Here is a 23,983-nt window from a genome sequence, read left to right as displayed (position 1 = left end):
AAAATTTAAAAATATTGAGTTTAAAAATTGAAAAATATTGAGTTCGGAAAATTCATTACTGTTTTAAAAAAAAAATAAAAATATTTTTATTACTTTTAAAACAACTGTAATAGTTTATTTTGGAAGTATAATCCATAAAGAAAATAAATAACCCACTTTTAACAGAGAAATTACGAGATTTTTATATTGTATTCGCAGTTTCGTGTTAGGGGTGTCAAAAATTCCTACAAAAATTCTGATACTGCTACCCTTCCTATGTTAAGAATGATTTTTCTAAATAACAACGTTATTATTACAGAACGGATCGTATTCTGCATAATTATCACAAAAGTAAATATCACCACAGTTACTCAAACTATTTAACCTGTAACAAGAGAGAGAGAGAGAGAGAGAGAGAGAGAGAGAGAGAGAGAGAGAGAGAGAGAGATAGGGGGTGAGATACATTCTTGTTAAACTCAAAGACCAATGCAGCAAAAAGAAGGTCACTGGGTGTATTGATTACCATAAATTTAGATAAGACTTACAAGTAATCTCTCTACTAATTTATTGCTCGGATTGTTTAGTTAACAGGGAGGGTGGGGGTAAGAATAATGAGAAGTGAGAAGAGATCTTTTCTTTTTCTTATTGCTGACAAGATGATGACGTCTGCCAAGAAAGAGTTTCTTTTGTCCAGTATTAATGGTTAACTCTTGGTTTATGCCATGTCATAAAAGGCCACTATATTTTCCGGAAAAAGAGAAAAACAAAAACTACTGGAAGACGTCCGTAGTTCTTTTTATCCGTTTATAACGAGACCTTTTTTTTTTTTTTTATCAGGAACGGTCAGCAAGATACATGTCTGTGTGTGTGTATATATATATATATATATATATATATATATATATATATATATATATATATATATATATATATATATATATATATATATATATATGTGTGTGTATGTATATATATATATATATATTGTTTCCTTTTCAGATTAAATATGTTTTTAACTCATTTCAAAGTGTTTTTTAAAATGTTTTTTATTAACTGTTTGCTCGTATATATATATATATATATATATATATATATATATATATATATATATATATATATATATATATATATATATATATATATTCTATTGTATAATTTTCTTTAGTTATACAAATATTATTGGCTAGATATGTGCATACATGTTTCAGCTGTGATTTCTGTTGAAATGCAGCATCATGAAATCTCTACAATAATAAAAAATGAAAAAAATAATGAATAATAAAGAAAATTATACAATAATTCACCTCTACTTGCTATTGAGCACTATTTCATAAACACTAGAGTTTCATTAGATTAACGTCATAGCACTACAATCATTATATCTATCTATCTAAAATTATATAAATGCAACTTTGTGTGGATGTGTATGAGTTTGTTCCTTATAGACTCCGAAACGGCTGAACAGATTTTCTTTAAAATTTACAGAACTTTAGTGTATAAGTCTGAGAGTGATCTTAGTTAAGTTTTGTCTCAGAATACCCCCGATAATTACCAATAATCAATAATCAAAACCGTTATTTCAATTTATCATTGGTAAAGCTATTTTTTCCATGTCGTCGCTTAGCAACAATAATAGAACAACGGGCCGTGAAAATTCTAATGTGGGTAAGTTGGTAGCATGTTTTTGGGGGTTTTTTTTTTCTGTATGACGTGGTCTGTAGCTTCAAACTCCGCGCGTGAATTTCTTTTTTTTTTTTTTATTAACTGCAAAGACTTGAAAATTTACATGATTTTTCTTTTTTTCATGACATGGTCTGTAGGTTCAAACCCCACACATAAAGTTCTTAATGTTTTTTTTCATTAACTAGAAAGAAGTTTATATAAAATAATTTTATAAAAGAGTTGGTTCTGTAGAATGCAATGTAGAATAGCATATATTTTGGACTAAGTTACTGCATGGAGGCCTGTGAAGCTTCCTCTTGGGCAATTTCACGGATTTCGATGACAATAAAAATATAGGAGTGTAAAATATTCATTGATCATTATTCAATCCCGAGCAACGTCGGGTCTCCTTGCTAGTATATATATATATATATATATATATATATATGATGATGATCCCTGTTGTCTATTTACAAAATTTTTGTTAAGGTTTTCTCTTTTCATCCTTATGTAGTTAAATTCTGTTTTAAAATTGAATACTTTTGCGAAATCGACTTATGCAAGTGCTAAGTCTATTTCTATTTAACAATTTTAGTTAAGACCCTTTTTTATCCTTCATCCTTATATAAATGAATTCTCTTTTGTCATTATAAACATTTTAGAAGTCGGATTATGTAGGTGCTAAGTCTGCGATAGGTTAAAGATTTTTTTTCCTTCCGGGAATTCAAACTGTATTCTTTATCTTTATTTTTGCATTTTTTTTTTATTCAAAGCTTCTTTAGACTATATATATATATATATATATATATATATATATATATATATATATATATATATATATATATATATAAACTCTAGGTAATAACATTGTCTGTGACTGCTTTAGTGTAATGCAAAGCTCTTTGTAAATAAAAGTAAAAAGAACATTGTATGAATGGCAGTCAGTTTTTATAGAAAACCTTATCAGTTAGATATCACGGCTGAGGCCACCAGTCTACTGACTATCACCTGAATGGTGATCCATAGATTTTAAATATTATTTTATTATTAATACAAGCAGTGGAAGATTGTGTTTTTAACAAAAAGCAAATAAAAGATACAATTAAAGGAATCGTTTTTGACATCGGAATATAGGCCTAAATTTTTCGGATTCTGATGAATCATCCCAACACTAGTATTCATGAATGCAGAAAAACGGGATGGTAAAAGAAAGTACGAACAAAAGCAACCAAACGTAGACAACATTTGGAATACAAATCTACAGGACACCTATTTATTTTTCAAAACATCTTTCACATATCAAATTGGTAAATACTGTTAAATATTAATAAAAATGTTCAATATGGTGTAACATTTTTGATAATTTCGTGAGAAAAACCTCCATTTCTCAAAAAAATAAAAAAAGAATGTAAAAGTGAAGCTGTCAAGTTCAGTTGGCAAGAGAAGGCCAAGGAAGAAAAAATTGGAGACGTGAGAAGAAACAATTTTAGAGAAAGTGAATAAATAAAAACCTGGCAAAAGATAAGTTAGTTTGGAAGTCACTTTCTAAACACCATTCAATACAAAACAACATGTAAAACTGGTGGTGGTGGTGGTGGTGATTTGAGTATAAAAATATTTATTAATAAGTAGTTTTCTAGATATTAAGCAATGTAATTTCTTATGTTATAAGTGGTGGCCATTGTTGTATGCATAAGCACGTACATATTTTTAGTGCGCATGTGCCAAAAAATGTGCGAGAACTTGCACTACACAATGGCCACCACTGATAATATAAGGAATTACATTGCTTAATATTTGGAAAATACTTATTTGCGGAAAATTTAAATGTGGTATTCGTTTTCAGCATACCCGAAAACCTTTAAAGGTTGCCATTTTAAAGGAAAATGTTAAGGTGGCAACCAGGTAAAAATTTACCATGAAAACTAAACAGTAAATTACTAAAATTGATAAAAGAAAATGCTTAGAAATCTCAAAGATTTTTTTTGTCTCGAAAAATAAGACGAGCTTTTTTTGTTTTTTGTCTCCTTGATGTAAGAATTGTTTTAATTTAAATTAAAATTCATAAATTCAGAAAGCCAGCTCAACACCGCATTTTTTTTTTTTTTTTTTAAACAAATATTTGTTAGTTTAAAATCTACTAAGTTTCTAGTGATATAGCGCCATCATCAGGAATAGAATTAGTTTGTGCTTTTTTTTTTTCTTTTCTTTTTTTTTCATGGCGGGGTGTCATTAGAAAAGTTTTTAAAAAAAAATCTGGACTGTATTAGCTTTCTCAACTTACAAATTTCAATTCAAATTTAAACAATGCTTATATCAAGGACAAAAAAAAACTTCACTAATTAATTTCATGTTAACCATGTATTTTTCCTGATTTTTGAGCATTTCAAAATATCACTGTTGAAGAAAATCGTATTTTTTTTTTACTTGGGAAGTCATCATTTATCAAGGCCTGTAAGCCACTCTAGGATAATGTATATTTTTTATTTAACTATATGATAACGTATATATTTTTAAGTGTTGGCTAAATGTTGAGAAAACTTGATCTGTTATGATGGAACTTGGGTAGGGTATATATCATTTTAGAAGACGGCTTAATAAGAATTTAGTCATGTTAGATTTGAAGATGATCATGTTATAGTCAGTAAGGAAGCAGATACACGGCATTGTGTTCCACAGCCAGACAGTTCCGAGAAAGAAACTCTGTCCATGGAATTTTCGTTTAGTTCTAGGCATTGAAAGAGTGTGACGGAAATTGTTGCAACCAGATGAGTATTTTACAAGGAGGAATCATATGGATTTAATTTTTGTAGTGATATCAGCCGTGAGGAAAGAAAATGGAAAAAAAAACTGTTGTCTTTTTATGATGATGACGTTATATCGCCGAAACTTAGTTAATTTTAAGCAAATAAATGCTTGTTTATTTTTAATTCTGCATTGTAAAGGCTTTCAAAACTTACGAATTTTAATTCAAAAAAGATAAATTATGTCAACTAAAAATATAAATTATCATATAGTTAAATAAAAATATACGTTATCATATATTTGAATAAAAAATATACGTCATCATATAGTTAAATAAAAATATTCATTATCATATAGTTAAATAAAAATATACGTTATCATATAGTTAAATAAAAATATACGTTATCATATAGTTAAATAAAAATATACGTCATCATATATTTGAATAAAAATATACGTTATCATATAGTTAAATAAAAATATACATTATCATATAGTTAAATAAAAATATACGTTATCATATAGTTAAATAAAAATATACGTTATCATATAGTTAAATAAAAATATACGTTATCATATATTTGAATAAAAATATACGTTATCATATAGTTAAATAAAAATATACGTTATCATATATTTGAATAAAAATATACGTTATCATATAGTTAAATAAAAATATTCATTATCATATAGTTAAATGAAAAATATAAGCTATCATATATTTGAATAAAAAATATACGTCATCACATAGTTACATAAAAATATTCATTGTCATATAGTTAAATGAAAAATATATATTATCATATAGTTAAATAAAAAATATACGTTATCATACAGTTAAATAAAAATATACGTTATCATATAGTTAAATAAAAATATACGTTATCATATAGTTAAATAAAAATATACGTTATCATACAGTTAAATAAAAATATACGCTATCATATAGTTAAATAAAAATATACATTATAATATATTTAAATGAAAAATATATATTATCATATAGTTAAATAAAAAATATACCTTATCATACAGTTAAATAAAAATATACGTTATCATATAGTTAAATAAAAACATACGTTATCATACAGTCAAATAAAAATATACGTTATCATATAGTTAAATAAAAATATACGTTATAATAGTTAAATAAAAAAGCAAATTCTTTCCTCGTTATTTTTATTTTCCAAGACAATTCTGACAGGTTTTAAAAGTACAACAGGCAGAAGACGAAATTAATTGTCTTATAATTGCAAATATCTTTCAATTAATGATCCATTTAGTCGGCAATCATCTGCATATTAAATTACTTTTGAAGAATTCAGAAAAAGATTACCTTTTATTGCTGCTAAAATGCATGAGTATCAGCAAGCATGCTTTGTTGTATCAAGAATGAAGATATTTTTTTTAAATGGAGAAGTGGGGGTAATGCCTAGGTGGGTGGCCTCTTGTACATGAGTTTTGATGGTGAATGATGTAAAAACTGCTGAGAGGGATGAAATTATATAAATAGTTAACGGACAGCAAGAGCAGGAAAAAAGAGCGAAAGAGGGAGAAGAGAGAAAGAAGAGAAAGTGTGGGAAGAGAGAGTTAATTATGACATCACAATGTATTTTGAAATCCTTTAATTTTGTTATAATATTGAAAAGTTAATGTTTTTTTTTCTATGGATTAGTCCCTTAAAACATTGATATTTTTGAATCTTCTTTTTTATTTTATGCATACTGTACTAATGTGGGCCTAGTAAGACTAAGCTGCTCTCCTTTAACAATTACAAGAAGCCTCTCCAACTACCGATACCCATGACAAATGACACCGTATCTGAGAATTCGTCCTTCCAATTTCTCGGCTTAACATTCACAGGAAATATGAATTGGAACAAATACATTGCGAAAGCTGCTGCAAGGAAGGTGCGTTCTTTCTAAGGTACTAGAAAACTACTCACACCTGAGAGTATCCTCTACCTTTACAAGGCCACCATTCGCCCATGCATGGAGTATTGTTGCCACATCTGGGCTGGTGCATCTACCACTAGTCTCTCCCTCTTGGATATGGTCCCAAGAAGAGTATCCAATCTAAGAGGCCCCACTTTATCAACTAAGCTCCAACCCCTGTCCCATCTCTGCAATGTTGCATCACTGTGCCTGTTTTACAAATATTTTCATGGAATGTGTTCTAATGAACTCGTTACACTTGTGCCCCCTACATATCCCGATAAACCCGATTAGCAACAAAATTACAACACTTCACTGTTGAGGTCCATAAATACCGGAAAGCTTTCTATTCTAATAGCTCCCTCCCTCAAACAGATAGATTTAGGAATTCCCTTCCTGCTACCTGCTTCCCTGACTGTACTGATATGCAGAAGTTCAAATGTAACGTAAACCAACATCTTGTTAATCTTTCTTAGGCATCGTCCCAAATAGTAGTCCCTCACGTCCAAGTGGTGATCTGCTTTGTTTGAGAAGAACGTGAGTAAAACTTAAAAAATAAAAAGGATTCCGAGTTGTTGTGATGATGGTGTGGAGAGATGAAGGGATAAGCAGTTATGACTAGCATTCATCCGCCGAAACAAAACAATGGCTGCACACAGGAACGAACCTGGAATCGTTTAATTTTGAGGCGAGGATCTTGATTATGCAAAATGGGTGCTTTTAACGGTTGAAAATAGCTGAACAAAAAGGGGTGAGGTTTTTGCTTGAGATGTTTTTCGAATGCCACGTCATTCGCGTGTGTTTTGGAGGGTTTTAGGTTTATGTTTTGCTGCTGAAGACAATAAAAAGTGCAGCTGCTGATACTAAGAGCAAACATATTCTTTGTTGTTGGTGAAAAGAAGAAAATAATCCGGCATGAGTATGTGATTTTTTTTTTAGTCGTCTAGTTCTTTATCAAAAAACAAAAAGCAAAAAAATATCAACACAGCTCGATAAGGAAAGTGGCAAGAAGAATGGGATGATGTAAATTATTAAGAATGATAGATAGCTTGGGAGAGAAAGAGCAAGAAGAAGAGGGAGTATGAGAAGAGAGATAGGGAGAGGAGAGAGGGAGCAAACAAAAAAAGAGGGAGAGACAGAGGATGAGAGAGCATGTTAGATTCCCAGGTACAACTCTTTCAGAAACTCTTCTTTCAATCGTCGTTCCTTTTAATCATTTCACAGCTCGTTTCAAAGTGATTTTATTACATTTAGCATTATCATTCTGCAAGGTTGAAATTATGTTACCATATGTCAAGGAGATCAGCCCTGTCCATTAGCGTGAAGGAGAGAGGGAGGGTAAGATAGATAGATAGATAGATAGATAGAGAGAGAGAGAGAGAGAGAGAGAGAGAGAGAGAGAGAGAGAGGGGGGTGAGATAAGAGTAAGGAAGATGAAAGTCTATTATGACATCACAATGTATTCTGAAATCCTTTGACTTTGTGACAACTGAACCTGTCAAACCTTTTAGTCTTCTTTTTTTATTATCCAATGTACAAATGCGGTCTAGTTTTTTTTTTTTTTTATATATAGAAAAGGAAACTGTAGTAAATATTTACTAACCAGAACTCGATGTGGAGGGGTGAAGCGATTGAAATCTGTGTGGCGGTCATTCAAGCAAGAAATATGTAACTGCTTCATTGATTGATTTTATTGTCTCGTTTTGTTGTCCATCCATGTGGATTGGATGTGAAAATATCTGCATAGCATTGACTGGATTATAAAAATACCCATGTCCGTTTTGTTTTTTCTTCTTTTGTTTGGTTGGTTAGTTTTAATTCATTCGTTCTTTTACTAAGGTTTTTTTTTTATATATACTGTCGGTTTGTGTTTAGATAGTTTGTTAGTGATGGTGACCTGGTGTATACTAAAGCGATCGAAGATAAAAGGAAACTACTTTTTGCTATGATTACAAAGACGAGTTGTCCTTGTAAGCAACAACAAGGTAATTCGTTGCAACTCATAAATAATTTTAAGTTAGGTCCGGGTTTTAATACTTCGAGCTGCCCCCCCCCCCCCCCCATTTTCGTCGGTTAAAAATTCGACAAAACATCTACACCGTTACTGCAAATAACTTTAAATATTCGTGAATTTTGTACTGGAAGAAAATTTTGACGGTACTCATGCACTTATTGGTCCGTGCTGAAATAATAACGCTATTATTTAAAAAGCCATTCTTAACATGGGGAGAGGAGGGTGTTTTGTACCTATTCTGTACTTTAACCTTACCATTAAATAAAAAAAAAACATATAATAAAACTTTAATTAAACTTGGAAATACGATTTAAAAAATAGCGCGGATCAGTAAGTGCATAAACACCATTTTGACAAATGGAAAGTGAAAAAAATGGAGACCATCATTCCACAATTAAAACAAAAAAAAAAAACATAGTCTGTGTCCTCATTTAAATCCACCCATGTGGCTGAAGCACTGCTGATGCGTATACAAAAAAAGTTACCTGAAAGGAACAATCATTCTAAGAAAGAAACACGTGCTTACCTTTTGCTTGTTGGTTATAAATAAAGGTCTTGCGCCTTTCACTGTTACAGAACTATCATCCACTGACAAGTTACTAGCCCTTCGTGTTTTGGCATTCAGCTAGAAAATAAAAATAAAACGAACGATGAAATTCATAAAAACCATGAAATTAAATATGAAAACTATCACAGTTTATGACTTTATAGCCCGCATTTTGAAATTCTGCATCTTTTTTTTATACATTTTATATGTATAGGGTGTTTAGGATTAATTTGCTAACATTAACAAGTTTTAATAAGGAACGTTCTTCCTGAAACACCGTTGCCAATCATATTTCAAGTGTTTTCATTGTCTTGCGTTTAACTAAAATTCGGGCATATTCAATATGGCCACTACAGCGTGTCTGAGAGTAATTTTTTTTTTACTTTACTTTATTTTATTTGTTTTAATATTACAGATTTCCTTGATATATTATAAAACAAAAACAAAACAAAAAAAAAACATTACTCCTTAAAAGATGTTTTTTATATATATATTGTTATTGTTTTTTTTTTCAAGCAATACATATGGTTAATATTGGCTCCGCCTCGAAGCTCATTTTTTTATTTACTTAGAAAGTCGCCCTTTTAATTTGTTTGGACGTATATAACATTTTTTATTTATTTATTTTAAAACAGTAATATATATATATATATATATATATATATATATACTCGGGGTTTTTTATTCAAAAGTAATGGACTAATGAATTCAACGAGGTTGTTAGATAGTGCCCAATAAAAAGAGCTGATAATACTTGTTTATTGTTATATAAACATGGTTACATCCTGCTGCTACAAATAGCCACTTGTTTCAATCAAACAACAGATATCATCAGGCAGCGACTTGACTATTCAAAAGTTCAATGAATTGAATAGTCAAGTCGCTGCCTGATGATATCTGTTGTTTGATTGAAACAAGTGGCTATTTGTAGCAGCAGGATGTAACCATGTTTATATAACAATAAACAAGTAATATATATATATATATATATATATATATATATATATATATATATATATAAACATCGTTTAAGGAGTAATGTTTAATTCAAGCCCACTCTCTGCAGGCAGAAAAGGTTCATTAATACGTTGGGCCTTTTCAGTGATTTGTAGAGGAATGTTAGAGCTAGATATGTATATTTATTACACGTACATGTATAAATTTCTTACTTCCTCTCTTATGCATATTTTCTATGTAAGATATACAAATGCTCTCCTTCCTTTTTTCTTTCTCTTTCCTCATATATTTATATGCAGGATATATCATTCCTCACTTGTGTTATTTTGCGAGTCTTTTTCCCTCCTTTAATAATATATATATATATATATATATATATATATATATATATATATATATATATATATATATATATATATATATATATATATATATATATATATATATATATATATATATATATATATATATATATATACACACACACACACACACGCCATAATAGCGTTGACACACCGGTTCTTGTCAGATCACTGAAGTTAAGCAATGTTGAGCCTGGTTAATATCAGATGGGTGACCATTTGGGAATTCTAGGCACTGTATGTGCTCTCCGCTTATCTCGGCATTTGTTTCAAGTCGTCCTGTACTTCACTTGCCACTGGTATTTAACAATGTCGTCTCAGGAGAGGTGTAGTTGGAGATTGCGCACCTCCTGCCACAAAAATTTCATGTGCAAGTAACCCTTTCTGGGTATCCATAGTCTGTTCAAAACTGGAGGAACCTGCTTTTGATATATATATATATATATATATATATATATATATATATATATATTTCTTCTCCCCTTCCTTACTCCCTGTACATATTTATTTTATGGTAATTTTAAATATGTCTTTCTCATTTTCACCTTATTTTTAATTTCTTCCCCCTTAACTCCTTTTTTAAAAATCAAAATGCCATCGTTTGCCCCTGATGAGGATGGCGAAAGACGTCTCCGGTTTAAAAGAACTCTTTTCTCCATCATATATAAATTTTGTACCATGGAACTTTATTTTTCCAAGCGGAGAAACCAAAATTTGGGTGGTCAAACCTGAGGCCAGATATTTTTCCCACTTGCAGGTCTGTTCTTTTGTTTATTCTCTTCATTGTCACTTCTTTTCAACGAAGAAGACCAACTTTCTTCAAGGTTTTATTTGGAGAGAATATACTAAAGAGAAAGAGACGAATGTTATCTTAATAATTATTTATTTCTTACACTTTACTTTCTAACTTAAGAAATGAATGATGCAGACGGACAGACATCAAAGTAACATTCGTCTGGGAACGATTCTGTTTGCAGATTAAGGTCACCCGGACATGAACTAAATGTGACCCTTGTCAAAATTCACACTCATTCAAATTCTCCTGACGTAGGGTCTGTAATATGCAGTACATGTTTGTACTTATGTTACTGTGCTGAAATAATAACATTATTATTTAGAAAGTCATTCTTAACATGCGGAGACGAGGGTGTTTCCTATCTCCCCATGTTAAGAAACATGGGGAGACAGGATAGAGTATACAATAGACCGTAGTCTTAATGAAGACTGGGGGTGCATTTCTCCCAGTGAATTAATGTGCCCTCATATACCAACCTGAAAATTTCTACAACTCGGTGCAGTACATCCAGCACCTAACCTTCCCAAATGGTCACCCATCTGGTACTGGCCAGACTCAACGTTGCTTAACTTTAGTGAAAACCGGTGTAATTACTCTGTATTTTGACCTAACAAAAAAGATACTGTAAAACTTGAATTTAACTTGTAAATAATATTAAACAAAAATAGCATGGTAACATAAGTGCATAAGCACCCACATGTTTTCATCGCTACGAAAAGTTACTGACTGATCAAGAACAGGTCTTTGGTAAAATTTTCATGAAAATCGTACCGGTATTTCTTGTTGTTTTTACTAAGCAGAGAAACATGAGATGAAATATGACCGACTTGCACCGGGTAACTAATAATTATTTGTTATTTCTTTCAATCATGAAACGACGCACCTCTTTTTTTAAAAGTGTCATCTCATGGTTAAAAAACATTTGCAAAATTTGTCAAAAATCGGTTTATGCTGAAATATTTTTGTTTTTATATTAATGAGTCATCACTTATAAAAACTAGTTTCCCCAAAATCGGGTACTTCAGATTGGAACAAAAAACAAAAATTGCTTCAAGAAAGACGTCCCATCAACTACAGAGGGCAGAATAGGCAAAGTGAGGCATCAGAACAAACACTACACTTTGTTTCTAGCTAAAACCAAAAGTCCATTTTAATTAATCTAATTAGCCGTAAACTGTAATTATCTGTTCTGCTGGTCTGCTTTCCAACTGACTACAATATCATTGCCTTCAAGTCCAACATAAATAAGTTCCTATTCAAGTGTTCTTGTGAATAATCTAATTATGCCAACTTATTTCTCACTTCCCCTTCTCAAAGAGAAGGTAAAACCTAGGAGCATGACCCTCCTAGAACTACACAGGACAATACCTCGGATGAAAGAAAACCAACATGACCTAGAATACGACGGCATAATTGTCGAGAACGAATTCTCAGATTAAACGTCTGTATATCACACACTCTCTCTCTCTTTCTCTCTCTCTCTCTCTCTCTCTCTCTCGCTTTATTTTGTTTTATTCCTGAATTTATTTTAGTCTGTGTCTATTTGTTGAGACATAAAAAATGTCTATTTTTATCGATGCATTTGTTGAAAAAATGCAACATTTGTTTCTGTCTTGATGGACAGGTACTACTACTACTACTACTACTACTACTGCTACTAAAATAATACATAGAAGAAGAGCAGTAGCGAGTTTATTTCAGCTCTATGGTTATTTTCATGGCAAGTGTTGGGTAGAACTTCAATCTATACCCCTCTCATACAAACACTCGCTTAGCTATAATCTCTAACAGCAACTAACAGCAATTCCCCTTACTCTCTTTTTGTACCTGAGACTAAATGTAATTTTTTTTTTCAGAGCTGATTGTCTGTGGAACACAACACCGCAGGGTTTTATATATATATACTAGCAGTTCAGCCCAGCTTTGCTCGGGTCCTACCTACTGTTCATAACTATATATATATATATATATATATATATATATATATATATATATATATATATATATATATATATATATATATATATATTTAGTGGAGATGGTAGTTAATAAAAACTGAAGAAAGTGCTCAATACTGTTGTAGAGCAAATATGCGTTTTATTTTTTATTACCGTATCTTTCTGTTAAGTTACATTATTGTTTCAGCTACTTGGCCGTTTTTTTGGCCATCTGTAGCATCCTCAGACTTTTACAGAAATGTCCTTTCTGTAAAAGTCTGAGGATGCTACAGACGGCCAAAAAAACGACCAAGTAGCTGAAACAATAATGTAACTTAACAGAAAGATACGGTAATAAAAAAATAAAACGTATATATATATATATATATATATATATATATATATATATATATATATATATATATATATATATATATATATATAAAGTTTGACTCATGTCCAGGTAACCTACATTTAAAATTTCAAGTGTTTAGACCCAAAATTGGCAGAGGAGTTTGGTAGAGTCTTCAAGGGTCAACTCTTTTTAACTTTGACCTCTTGGCAGCCAAATTTTCACCCAAAAAACTGAGTAAAAAGCTTGCTGCATGTCTGAATATCCTTTATGTAAAAATTCAAATATTTAGACCCAAAATTGGCTGAATAGTTTGCTAGAAAGAGCTAAGTTAAAATCTTTTAAACTTGACAGCCACATTTTTGGCCAAAAACCGATTAAAAAGCTTGCCCTATATCTGAATACACTTTATGTAAAATTTCAAATGTTTAGACCAAAAATTGGTTGAGTAATTTGGTAGAGACCACAGAGGTAAAAAATTTTTTTTTAAACTTTGACTTCAATTTTGACCCCTTAATATTTATTCTTTTGGGCTCAAATCAAGTTAAAAAGTTTGATCCATGTTCAAGTAACCTACATCTAAAATGTAAAGTGTTTAGACCCAACATTGACGGAGATAGAGTTTTCAAAGGTCAAATCGTTGAACTTTGACCTCTTGACAACCAAATTTCTGTCCGAAAACAAATTAAAAAGATTTTTCCAAATCTCAATAGCGCTTATGTTTGTAGACCGAAAATTGACAAAGTAGTTTGGTAGGGAAATGTACACACACATACACACACATACACACACATACACACACATAGACAGACAATTTCACTTTTATGGATGTATAGATATATTGTCTCGTTCTAGTTTTCTAGATTTAAACTTGCTGAAACTAGTATCTATCAAAAAAGTCCTTAATGACAAGCATTATTACATTATCGTATGTTTATTTATTTATGCAAACATTATTGGCTGCATATGTTCACATGTTTCTGCAGCAATTTCTTTAGAAACACGGCATCAGGCTGAACCTTTTACAATAAAAATAAATTTTAAATAGTAATTTTGTAAAAAGATCGGTACTCTTGCATAATTTGATTCGGATTCTCGGGAATTCCCAACAAGTATGGATTGGGTGAGACCAGCAATCATCGGTTTAAGCCGAGCATTGTAACAGGCGCAAACTAATTTCCAAACAAACAAATCGGGGAAAAAATACACTTACAAATAATCAAAAATAACAAAAACCTACCTTAAGGTGACTGAAAATATTTTTATTCATTTATTTATTTATTCATTTTTTTTTTTGCAAATTATTTATCAACAAAAATCCTGTTTTTTCTTTTTTCTTCAAGAAAAAAATGGATGTTTTATTCTTTTAATCGTAAATTGTTAGGTGCAAAGTACAAAAATTTTTTTTTTTTTTCTTTAAAGATTTTTTTCGGTAAAGTTTTTTTGGAGGGGCTCCACAGAAATTTATATATATATATATATAATATATATATATATATATATATATATATATATATATATATATATATATATATATATATATATATTAAGAAAATATAAAAAAATATGTTTACGCAAAGCGTAAATTGTTAGATGAAAGTATAGGAAAAAGGTTTAGTTTTTCAAGAAAACTTAATATTTCTATTTAAAAAAAACAACTTCTTTTTATGGCTGTTCATTGCCGGCGGAAGAACTTTCTTGAGAGATGAGAATATTTCCTTAGGAATCTTTACTTCGGTTGACTGTTGAACGGCCATCAACAACAAAGAGGGAGGAGATGGAGTAGAGGAAATGGGAGGAAGCTCCCCAAGAACTGTGTAGCTTTCAGAAATGTGATTTATGATGGGGACAAAAGGATCGTTTCTGAACTTTTGTCTCCACATAAATTCAAGTAAATATGTACCGAGAAGCTCCCGGTTGGTCCCACTTTCTTTCTCGTTCTGCTGTTTTACTTCCTTCCCACATCCTCTTGACATGGTTCGTTGTTGCCTTTGTCTACAAAATGCTATGATTCACTGTCAGATGGCGGAATCCTTCTCCTCCTACTTTGTCTACAACAAAGTAGGAGGAGAAGGATTCTACAACAGTACAACTGTAGTCCATGGCAGAATATATTTGTTTATTATTGGAAGGAGGGTTTCGGCGTTGCGATTTGGTACGGTCACAAAAAACCCTCCTTGCTGGTGGTGTCATAGCTGCCAAAGACCCAAAGCGGTTGAAGGATTCTCCCTATGTTGTGTTTCCTTCGGTTGAAGAGAGACTCGTCTATTTCGACTGTGTGCCCTGGCCCTCCGATCTGCCGGAGATTCCTCAACAAATTTCTCTCAGAAAGTTCTTCTAATCTGTATAAGTGTTCTCTAAAACAATACCGCTTTCCTTTCGCATGTTTTTCAGGGTATCCATTTCGAATGCCCAAAAATAAATGATTTTTATTCTTGTGGGAATCTCCAACTTGGATTGCGCAAAAAACGATCCTGTGTGTACCTATTTACCATGCCTCCCCACGGGACAGAGTTAGACACCAAGGTCGTTTTTTTTTTAACGTGGAGAAAAGGTACAAAAATAAAAATTGTCTCAGTCGTGAAGGATTTCTCCTCCACCGAAAGAGAACAAGAAATGGAAGTGCAGCATCTGAAGAACAGATGGTATTTATTTGCTCCCCCACCGAGCAAATTAGGCACAAGGCCGATTTTTAATGTGAGGAGTGAAGGGAGGGGGAAGGGAAAAAGGGGACCAGCTCCCGAGAGGTGGGAAATGGGAGCTGGTTAAAGGTCAGGCATGTGGGGTTGCCCCCACATCTGGTCTTTGCTAGTCATAGCTTGCAGTATCTGAAGAACAGATACTACACTTTCATCTTGGCCAAAAGGCAAAAGAACAGCTGTGTGTAAGTAGATCCATTGTCTGCACTGTTCATTTGTGCATCTCCAGGAAAAACCATCCTTAACACACAGTCTTTTTTTTAGTAAGCATTTGTGTGTACAATTCTTGCACCTCATTTGTTTTGATAACAGTTTCTCGTGACAATATGAGACTGTCTACATCGGTGTTTTCATTCCTCTTTCTAAAATGCATAGATTTATGTCCGTGCCTGCTATTTTCTTTTAGGTGAGTTTGAAACTAAATTTATTTGTTAGCTTTTTTGTTTATTCACTTTCTTCCAATTCAAAAATCGTTTGCTTCCATTTCAATAGCGCTTTTTTATTAGCTAATCAAACGCCCGGCCAATAAATTAAAAAAATAAATAAATAATCAGAAAAAAAACTCCCCTCCCCCTTAACATCACTGAAAAATACTTAAAACATTACATAAAAAAAACTAAAAACATTACATAAAAAATCTATAAAAGTGAAATTGTGTGTCTGTGTGCGTACATTTCCCTACAAAACTACTCTGTCAATTTTTAGTCTACAGACTCGAGATTTGAGATAAGGACTATTGAGATTTGGGAAAATCTTTTTAATTGGTTTTCGGACAGAAATTTGGTTGTCAAGGGGTCAAAGTTCAACGATTTGACCTTTGAAAACTCTACCAAACTCCTCTGCCCATTTTGGATCTAAGCACTTGAAATTTTAAATGTAGCTTACATGAACATGGATCAAACTTTTTAATTTGATTTGAGCCCAAAAGGATAAATGTAAAGGGGTCAAAATTAAGGTAAAAGTTTTTAAAAATTTGAACTCTGCGGCCACTACCAAATTACTCTACCAATTTTTGGTCTAAACCTTTGAAATTTTACATAAAGTGTATTCAAACATAGGGCAAGCTTTTTAATCGGTTTTTGGTGTGAAAATTTTGCTGCCAAGTGGTAAAAGTTCAAAAGATTTGACCTTTGCGGTCTCTAGCAAACTATTCAGCCAATTTTGGGTCTAAATATTTGAAATTTTACATAAAGGATATTCAAACGTGTAGCAAGCTTTTTAATCAGTTTTGGAGCGCAAATTTGGCTGCCAAGATGTCAAAGTTAAAAGAGTTGACCTTTGCAAACTCTACCAAACTCCTCTGCCAATTTTGAGTCTAAACACTTGAAATTTTAGAAGTAGGTTACCTGGACATGAGTCACATGTCTTACATAGTGTTTTCCGTCTTTTGGCTGACAATCAGTTCCATGCTATTAACACTTACCCTTGAGTGGCTCTTGACTTTGATAAATGAAACAATAGTATTGAAAAAAAAAAAAATCGAAAAGCAAAAGGATCTTACCAAAGTGTGTTCGTTGGCCATTTTTAGAGTTTAGTTTGAAATGTTATTCACTTCTGTGTATTTTGACTTGTTAACTGGTTAGATTACAACTTGGATTAAAAGGTTTTGTTAAAAAAAAGAGGATGGTTGGAGAATGGAGACGAACAGGAAGACAAAAAAGAAAGTAGTAGGACAATGAGAGCGGGCGGGGGTGATGATGACTATACAAATAAAACAATGAGAGGGGGAAAACTGAAAGGAAAAATAAAGGAGAAAAAGGGTAGATATAAAAAAGGGGGAAAAGAGTAGGCCAGATTTTTTGTGAAATGCAGATAGTGAGTGAATGAAATGAGAAAAGAAAGTAAAAATAAAAAAGAGAAAAACAAAAAGAAATAAGAAAAAAAAGAAAGAAAAAAGAAAGGAAAACGAAAGAAAAAAAGAATAAAGGAGGAAAAGAAAAAAAAAAGAGACCATCGGTTGTTAACTCTTTATTAACAGTCAAAGATAAATAGAAAAATGAAAGACTAAAAAGTTTGAAACAATTCATTATAAACAAAAAGATTATATAACCACAAGCGGTAATACTGTTTAACGTACTTCATGTCTCCATTCAGTCAGACAATGGATAATCCCTGTAAAGGTCGTTGAACATAATTTTGAGACAAGGTGTTATAGCAATCAAAAGCTAAAGAGGAAATAATTCTAATAAAGGAAGTAAGAGTTATTGCCCTTATACAGATGAAAAAAAAATAGACGAGAGAGTTTGAGGGGGAATAGACAAGATGGTGACTGCACTAACACATGCATATCGTGCTGTAAATATAATTTGTGTTTCGACTGTAATAAATAGTATTTAACCTAAAATGAGCTTGTTTGCTTTTCATTCAAATATTCCATGATTCCAACAACCCAATTTCTCTGAACATAACACAAGGGTTGCATAATTTCCAACCACACCTGTCCTGAATTGGCACTGCTTGAGCCCAATGGCAAGAAGTCCAGAATGGCTGGAACCAATGCCGAAATAAGCAGAGGAGAATACGAACAGTACCTGGATTTTGCTAAATGGTCATCTATTTTAGTACTGACCAGGCTCTACGTTGCTTATCTTCAGTGACCTATTTTATACTATTTAACCCGTAGTTGAAGAGAGAGATGGGGGGGGAGATAACCTACTAAGCTCTTGTCCCTTCGTTGCAGTGCTGCATCCCTGTAGGTACTTACATGGAATGTGCTCAGATGAACTTATCTGCACTTGTAATCCCTTAAAACCACCAAACCAACCAAAATCTCACCTCTTCACTTAGAGGTCCGTACACTTTGAGTTATTAATTCACAAATAAAAAAAAAATCAATTTCACTTACAAATTCAACACAAAACCATAAAAAGTGTGAATAGTGGGTGAGAGTCAGTGATTATTTTCCTTCTTACTCTTAAATACAAGGGGCGTACAATAAGTAATGCCCCTGACCCACTTTCCATAGCAGTTGAGTAACGAAACTTGGCACAGTTATTAGTCTTTCTCTACATAGGAACCACCCAGAGTTATGCATTTCTCCCATCGTTTGATGCAGCTCTGGAGACTGTTTTTGTAGAACACCTCAGGTTGGTCCTCCAACCACGACGTGACTTCAGAAATCAAGGCTGCATCATCTGGGAAACGCTTTCCTTTCAAAAACAACTTCATGGCTGGGATCAAATTTTTTAATTTAATTTGAGCCCAAAACAATAAATGTTAATGGGTCTAAATTAGGGTCAAAGTTTAAAATTTTTTTACTTCTGTGGTCTCTATCAAATTACTCTGCAAATTTTTGGTCTAAACATTTGAAATTTTACATAAAGAGTATTCAGACATGCAGCAAGATTTTAATCAGTTTTGGGCCGAAAATTTGGCTGCCAAGAGGTCAAAGCCGAAAGAGTGGATCTTTGCAGACTCTTCCAAACTCCTTTAACTTTTTTTTTTTTTACATGGAGCTCACCACTTATCAAGGCCCAGAAGCCACTCGGGGATAAGGGTTATTGCATATACAGTAATCAATGAGATAGTATTGTAGTAATCGTCAGCATTGGAGATTCGACAAAGTGCCTTACTTAAGGGGGCGGTTTGTCAAGAATTTTTTTATGTTGGACTTGAAGACATCCAAGTTGTAGTCAGGTGGGAAACAGGCAATCGGAAGAGAGTTCCACAGCCGTGCACTTCTAAGAAAGAAGCTCTGCTCATGAAATCTATGCTTGGATTTAGGCACAGATAGAGAGTGGGGAAAATTAATGACAGTGGTTCCAGCCAGATGGGTGTTTTTCGTGAAAGATTGGCGAGGGGGGATCACAGATTGGAGTTCAGACGAGCACCTGCCATGAAAATAACAATAAAACAAAGACAGGCTCGCAACGTCTCTTCTGTGGGAGAGAGGCTGCAGGGAAGAGAAAAGGGCATCCCTCACTAAGCCATGAAGTCTATTTTGTACTCGGTCAGCTCCTTTCCAGATGTGGCAGCATCTCCATCCTTGGACGTACTTGGCTTTTATACAGATAGAGAATTGCATCAGTAGTGAGATATCTACTGGAGCGGTAGAAGGATCCCACCATCCTCCCAGCGACCTTGGCAACAGACCTGCTGTACGTGTTCCATTTCAGATCAGCAATAAAGGTCAAACTCAGAAGCTTGTCAAAACATGGAATCTCCCCAAGACGAGAGCCATCCATTTCAATTGATGCCAGATGGGGATCAGAGTGTTGATGGGGCAAAGATAGGAGCTTAGTTTAGATGCATTGAAACCAGCTACCTCTTCCCCCACTGTACCACACGCTCAAGATCAGAGAAGAGAGAATCCGAGAGAACTTTGTCATTTATGGCCTTTGATGTGTTGCCACAGATAGTCGTGTCATCAGCATAGATGTCAACAAATGATTTAAGTATGTGTTTTGGGAGATCATTGATGCAGATCAGGAATAGAGTTGGGCCCAGGATGGACCCCTGAGGCACTCCAGCATTAATACTGTGGCCTCTGATTTCTGACCATCAACCACTACTCTAATGAGCCTATTCAGAGAGAAATGATTTAATAATTGAGAAAACATTTCCAGTTATACCGTAGCTGGAAATCTTGTGAAGTAGACCCTTATGCCATACCTTATCGAAGGCCTTTGATATGTCAAGAGCAATTGCCCTAGAAAGGAAGCCTTTGTCGATAGATTCACTAATGGGATATAACTGTTAGCACATCTGCTGTAGATCTAGCAGAACGGGAACCATATTGCATGTCACTAAGAAGGTTATTTCTGCTGAGGTGGTTGACTACTTCTTTATTTAATATGGATTCCAAAACTTACTCATGACACACAGGCGACTTATTGGTCTGTACTGAGAGAGATGACTTATCACCTGAATTCTTAAATACAGGGCATACTGATGAGGTTTTCCAGGGTGTTGGGAAGCACTTCTCCTTAAGGCAATGCTTAAACAGTTTTGTAAGTATGGGGGCAAGTTCTGGTTGGAGCTTTTTCAGCACTATAATTGGAATGCCATCAGGGCCAGTTGCTTTACTGGAATCAAAGTTCTTGATTAGCTTGGCGACTTCACGCACAGATATTTGTATGTTGCATAGCGTGTTGTCTGTTATAGGAGGAAATATGGGAGTTGATGGCCTTCGTCGCATAGAGTAGAATTAGCTGCAAAGTTCTTGGCAAATAGTTTGGCCTTGTCTGATGCTGACGAGATGACCTCAGGTCCGTTGATGATGGTTGGGATAGAACGCACATTTCTGTTCAGGATCCTGTTTTCTATTTGCCAAAACTTGTGGGAACCAAGCCGCTGCTCAGCTACTTTGGATTTAACGGACTGAGCATATAGCTCTCTTACATTTTTTATTACTCTTTTACAGTGGTTGCTGGCAGTCCTGAAAGCAGCTTTAGTCTCAGTGCATCTATTATGTTGGTAGCTATGGAAAAAGTGATTTCTGTGCGTGATAGCAGCAGCACATTCTGGAGAGAACCATGGCTGGCTGTTAGGTTTTGTTGGAATTTTTTGGATGGTATGAATCTGTCTATGCCTACAATTAACCATTTGGTCAAGTCTGATACTATAAAGGACACATCCTTTTTAAACATAGAATGCAGAGGTAGATCAATCAGATATGAATGTATGGAAGCTATCCCAGTCAGCCATAGAGTATTGATATACAGTACGGTGAAGAGGTACGTCTTAAGACTTATTACATTTCATTTTTATCTTAACTGATACACTGGAGTGGTCAGAGGATCCCAGAGAAGATAGAATGGAACATAAGCATAGCTCAGGGGAAGTTGTGAGAAAAAGGTCTAGAAGGTTTGCATACTGACCGGGTGTATCAGGCACACGGGTGGGCTCGCGGACAATCTGAGTGAGGTCATAGGCAATGGCAAAATCATGATAGAACCTCCCCTCATCGTCTGTCTTATTTGAGTGGGTCAGCCATTCCACATTATGGACATTGAAGTCACCGCAAATGTGAATGTTAGCCGAAGGATGAGTAGACAGGATATGGTCAATTTTCTCAGATATACTCTTAAAGATAGTAACCTCACTGTTGTGGGGGTGATAGAGAGCAAATATAAATGTGGTGGTGTAAGCAAGTGCAACCCGGAAGCACATATAAGGTAAATTAGGGTCTTCTCTGGAGATATCTCTACCACACGGAAAGCCATCTTTAATGTAGGTACATATTCCATGCCCATGGCGATCTTGGCGCAAATTTGGGTTTAAATACTTGAAATTTTAGATGTCGGTTACCTGGACATGTCAAATGTTTTAATATATATATATATATATATATATATATATATATATATATATATATACATATGCACATAAAGTTATGAACAGTACATAGGGTCCGATCAGGCGATACCATCTTTTAAAAAATGAGTATATATATATATATATATATATATATATATATATATATATATATATATATATATATATAAAGCTGAATGTGTGTGTGTGTGTGTGTGTGTGTGTGTGTGTGTGTGTATCTGGTCACGAATAGGCTCCTATATGGTTGACTATTTTAAAAAACTGATTACATATAATGATAGAAGATGTATCGAGACACAGGAATTGGTATGTTTGATCCTGTAGAAATTGTGGGGTCTGTGTTTGCGCCTGGTCCACAAAGTATGGAAATAAAAAATTTAAAAATTAAAAAGAAAACGTTTACAGGTGTTTTTGATATAGATGTACATAATAATATTTGATAAGTATGTCTTAACTTAAATAGGGATGGTATAATAAAATTGTGGGGTCCGTGTTCGCGCCTCGCCTCCACAGAATGGAAATAGGCACAAACTTTACTAAAGACTTTTCATATCTATCTGCATAAGTATACTTTGATAATTATGTTTCAGTTTGAAGAAATATGGTATAATAAAATTATGGGGTGTTCGTTCGCGCCTGTCCTCCATAGAATGGAAATATGTCCCAAAATTTAAAAAGGTTTTTTAATATAGATCCACAGAATATTGTGATAAGTGTTTCAGTGTGAACAGGTATAGTATAATAAATTATGGGGTTTATCTATTTTATTTTTACTTTTATCATATTTTGCTTTGGTTTTAATACCCCCAAATTCGAAGCTATCTTTTTATAACCCTTCCTTTTCATAACCTATCATACTTTCATAAATCAGAGTCCATTTTCTGTAGGCTGTTTTTGAACCCAGTCAACAACGGGTACTTTTGCTAGTATATATATATATATATATATATATATATATATATATATTTTGTGTACAGAAAGTTGTTAGTTGAGACAGGTCATTGGTACCGTCGGTTTCAAGCCCGATAATAAGGCCCGTTTAAGGTCTTAAACGGGCCTTATTATCGGGCTTGAAACCGACGGTACCAATGACCTGTCTCAACTAACAACTTTCTGTACACAAAATATAAGTACGCTCTTAAAATTTGGATTTTCCTTTTAATTGAGCACTCTGCTGGAATTCTTTTTCCAAAAAAACTAATCATATATATATATATATATATATATATATATATGTGTGTGTGTGTGTGTGTGTGTGTGTGTGTGTGTGTGGCTCAGAGGCTAAGGAGTAAGGGTGGAGAGTTGTATGCCTTGGTTTCGATTCTAGCTGATGGCACGTAAGTCATATATATTTTTTTAGTTTTGATCTCACTACTCTCGTATTAGATTCAATATAATAATCAATAGATAATTATCTCTTTAAAATACCATATTTAAACATATCTTATGACTAGGAAATGCTGGGCGACCTGCTAGTATATATATATATATATATATATATATATATATATATATATATATATATATATATATATATATATCTGTTGAGGGACAGGATGGCTTGTTTATGCAATTGGGATCCCATCCTCCATGTTGTTAATGAATGGTACAGCGATTTAGAAGCAAAAGGTCGCATAATGATGATGAAAACATACCAATATATATTAGTGAAAGAATGTAGTGAAGCAAGATATATATATATATATATATATATATATATATA

General features: G+C 33.1%; 1 protein-coding gene across 6 annotated transcripts in view; it reads right to left on the bottom strand.

Moving 5' to 3' along the window:
* The window catches only part of LOC145246821 (pleckstrin homology domain-containing family G member 5-like), a 1,071,747-nt gene that overhangs the window by 355,183 nt on the left and 692,581 nt on the right, over positions 1–23,983 (bottom strand). For all 6 annotated transcript variants that reach the window (XM_080108657.1, XM_080108656.1, XM_080108658.1 and 3 more), the window contains one exon: positions 8,861–8,959. In XM_080108657.1, the coding sequence (XP_079964783.1) occupies positions 8,861–8,959 (99 nt within the window). The remainder of the gene's footprint in view (positions 1–8,860; positions 8,960–23,983) is intronic.

The sequence above is a fragment of the Euprymna scolopes genome, chromosome 24 (genome assembly GCF_053919585.1).
Source record: "Euprymna scolopes isolate OS-2025 chromosome 24, ASM5391958v1, whole genome shotgun sequence".
Classification (NCBI taxonomy): Eukaryota; Metazoa; Mollusca; class Cephalopoda; order Sepiida; family Sepiolidae; genus Euprymna; species Euprymna scolopes.
Note: the sequence above shows the minus strand (reverse complement) of the source record. Positions and strands in the feature narration are given on the sequence as shown.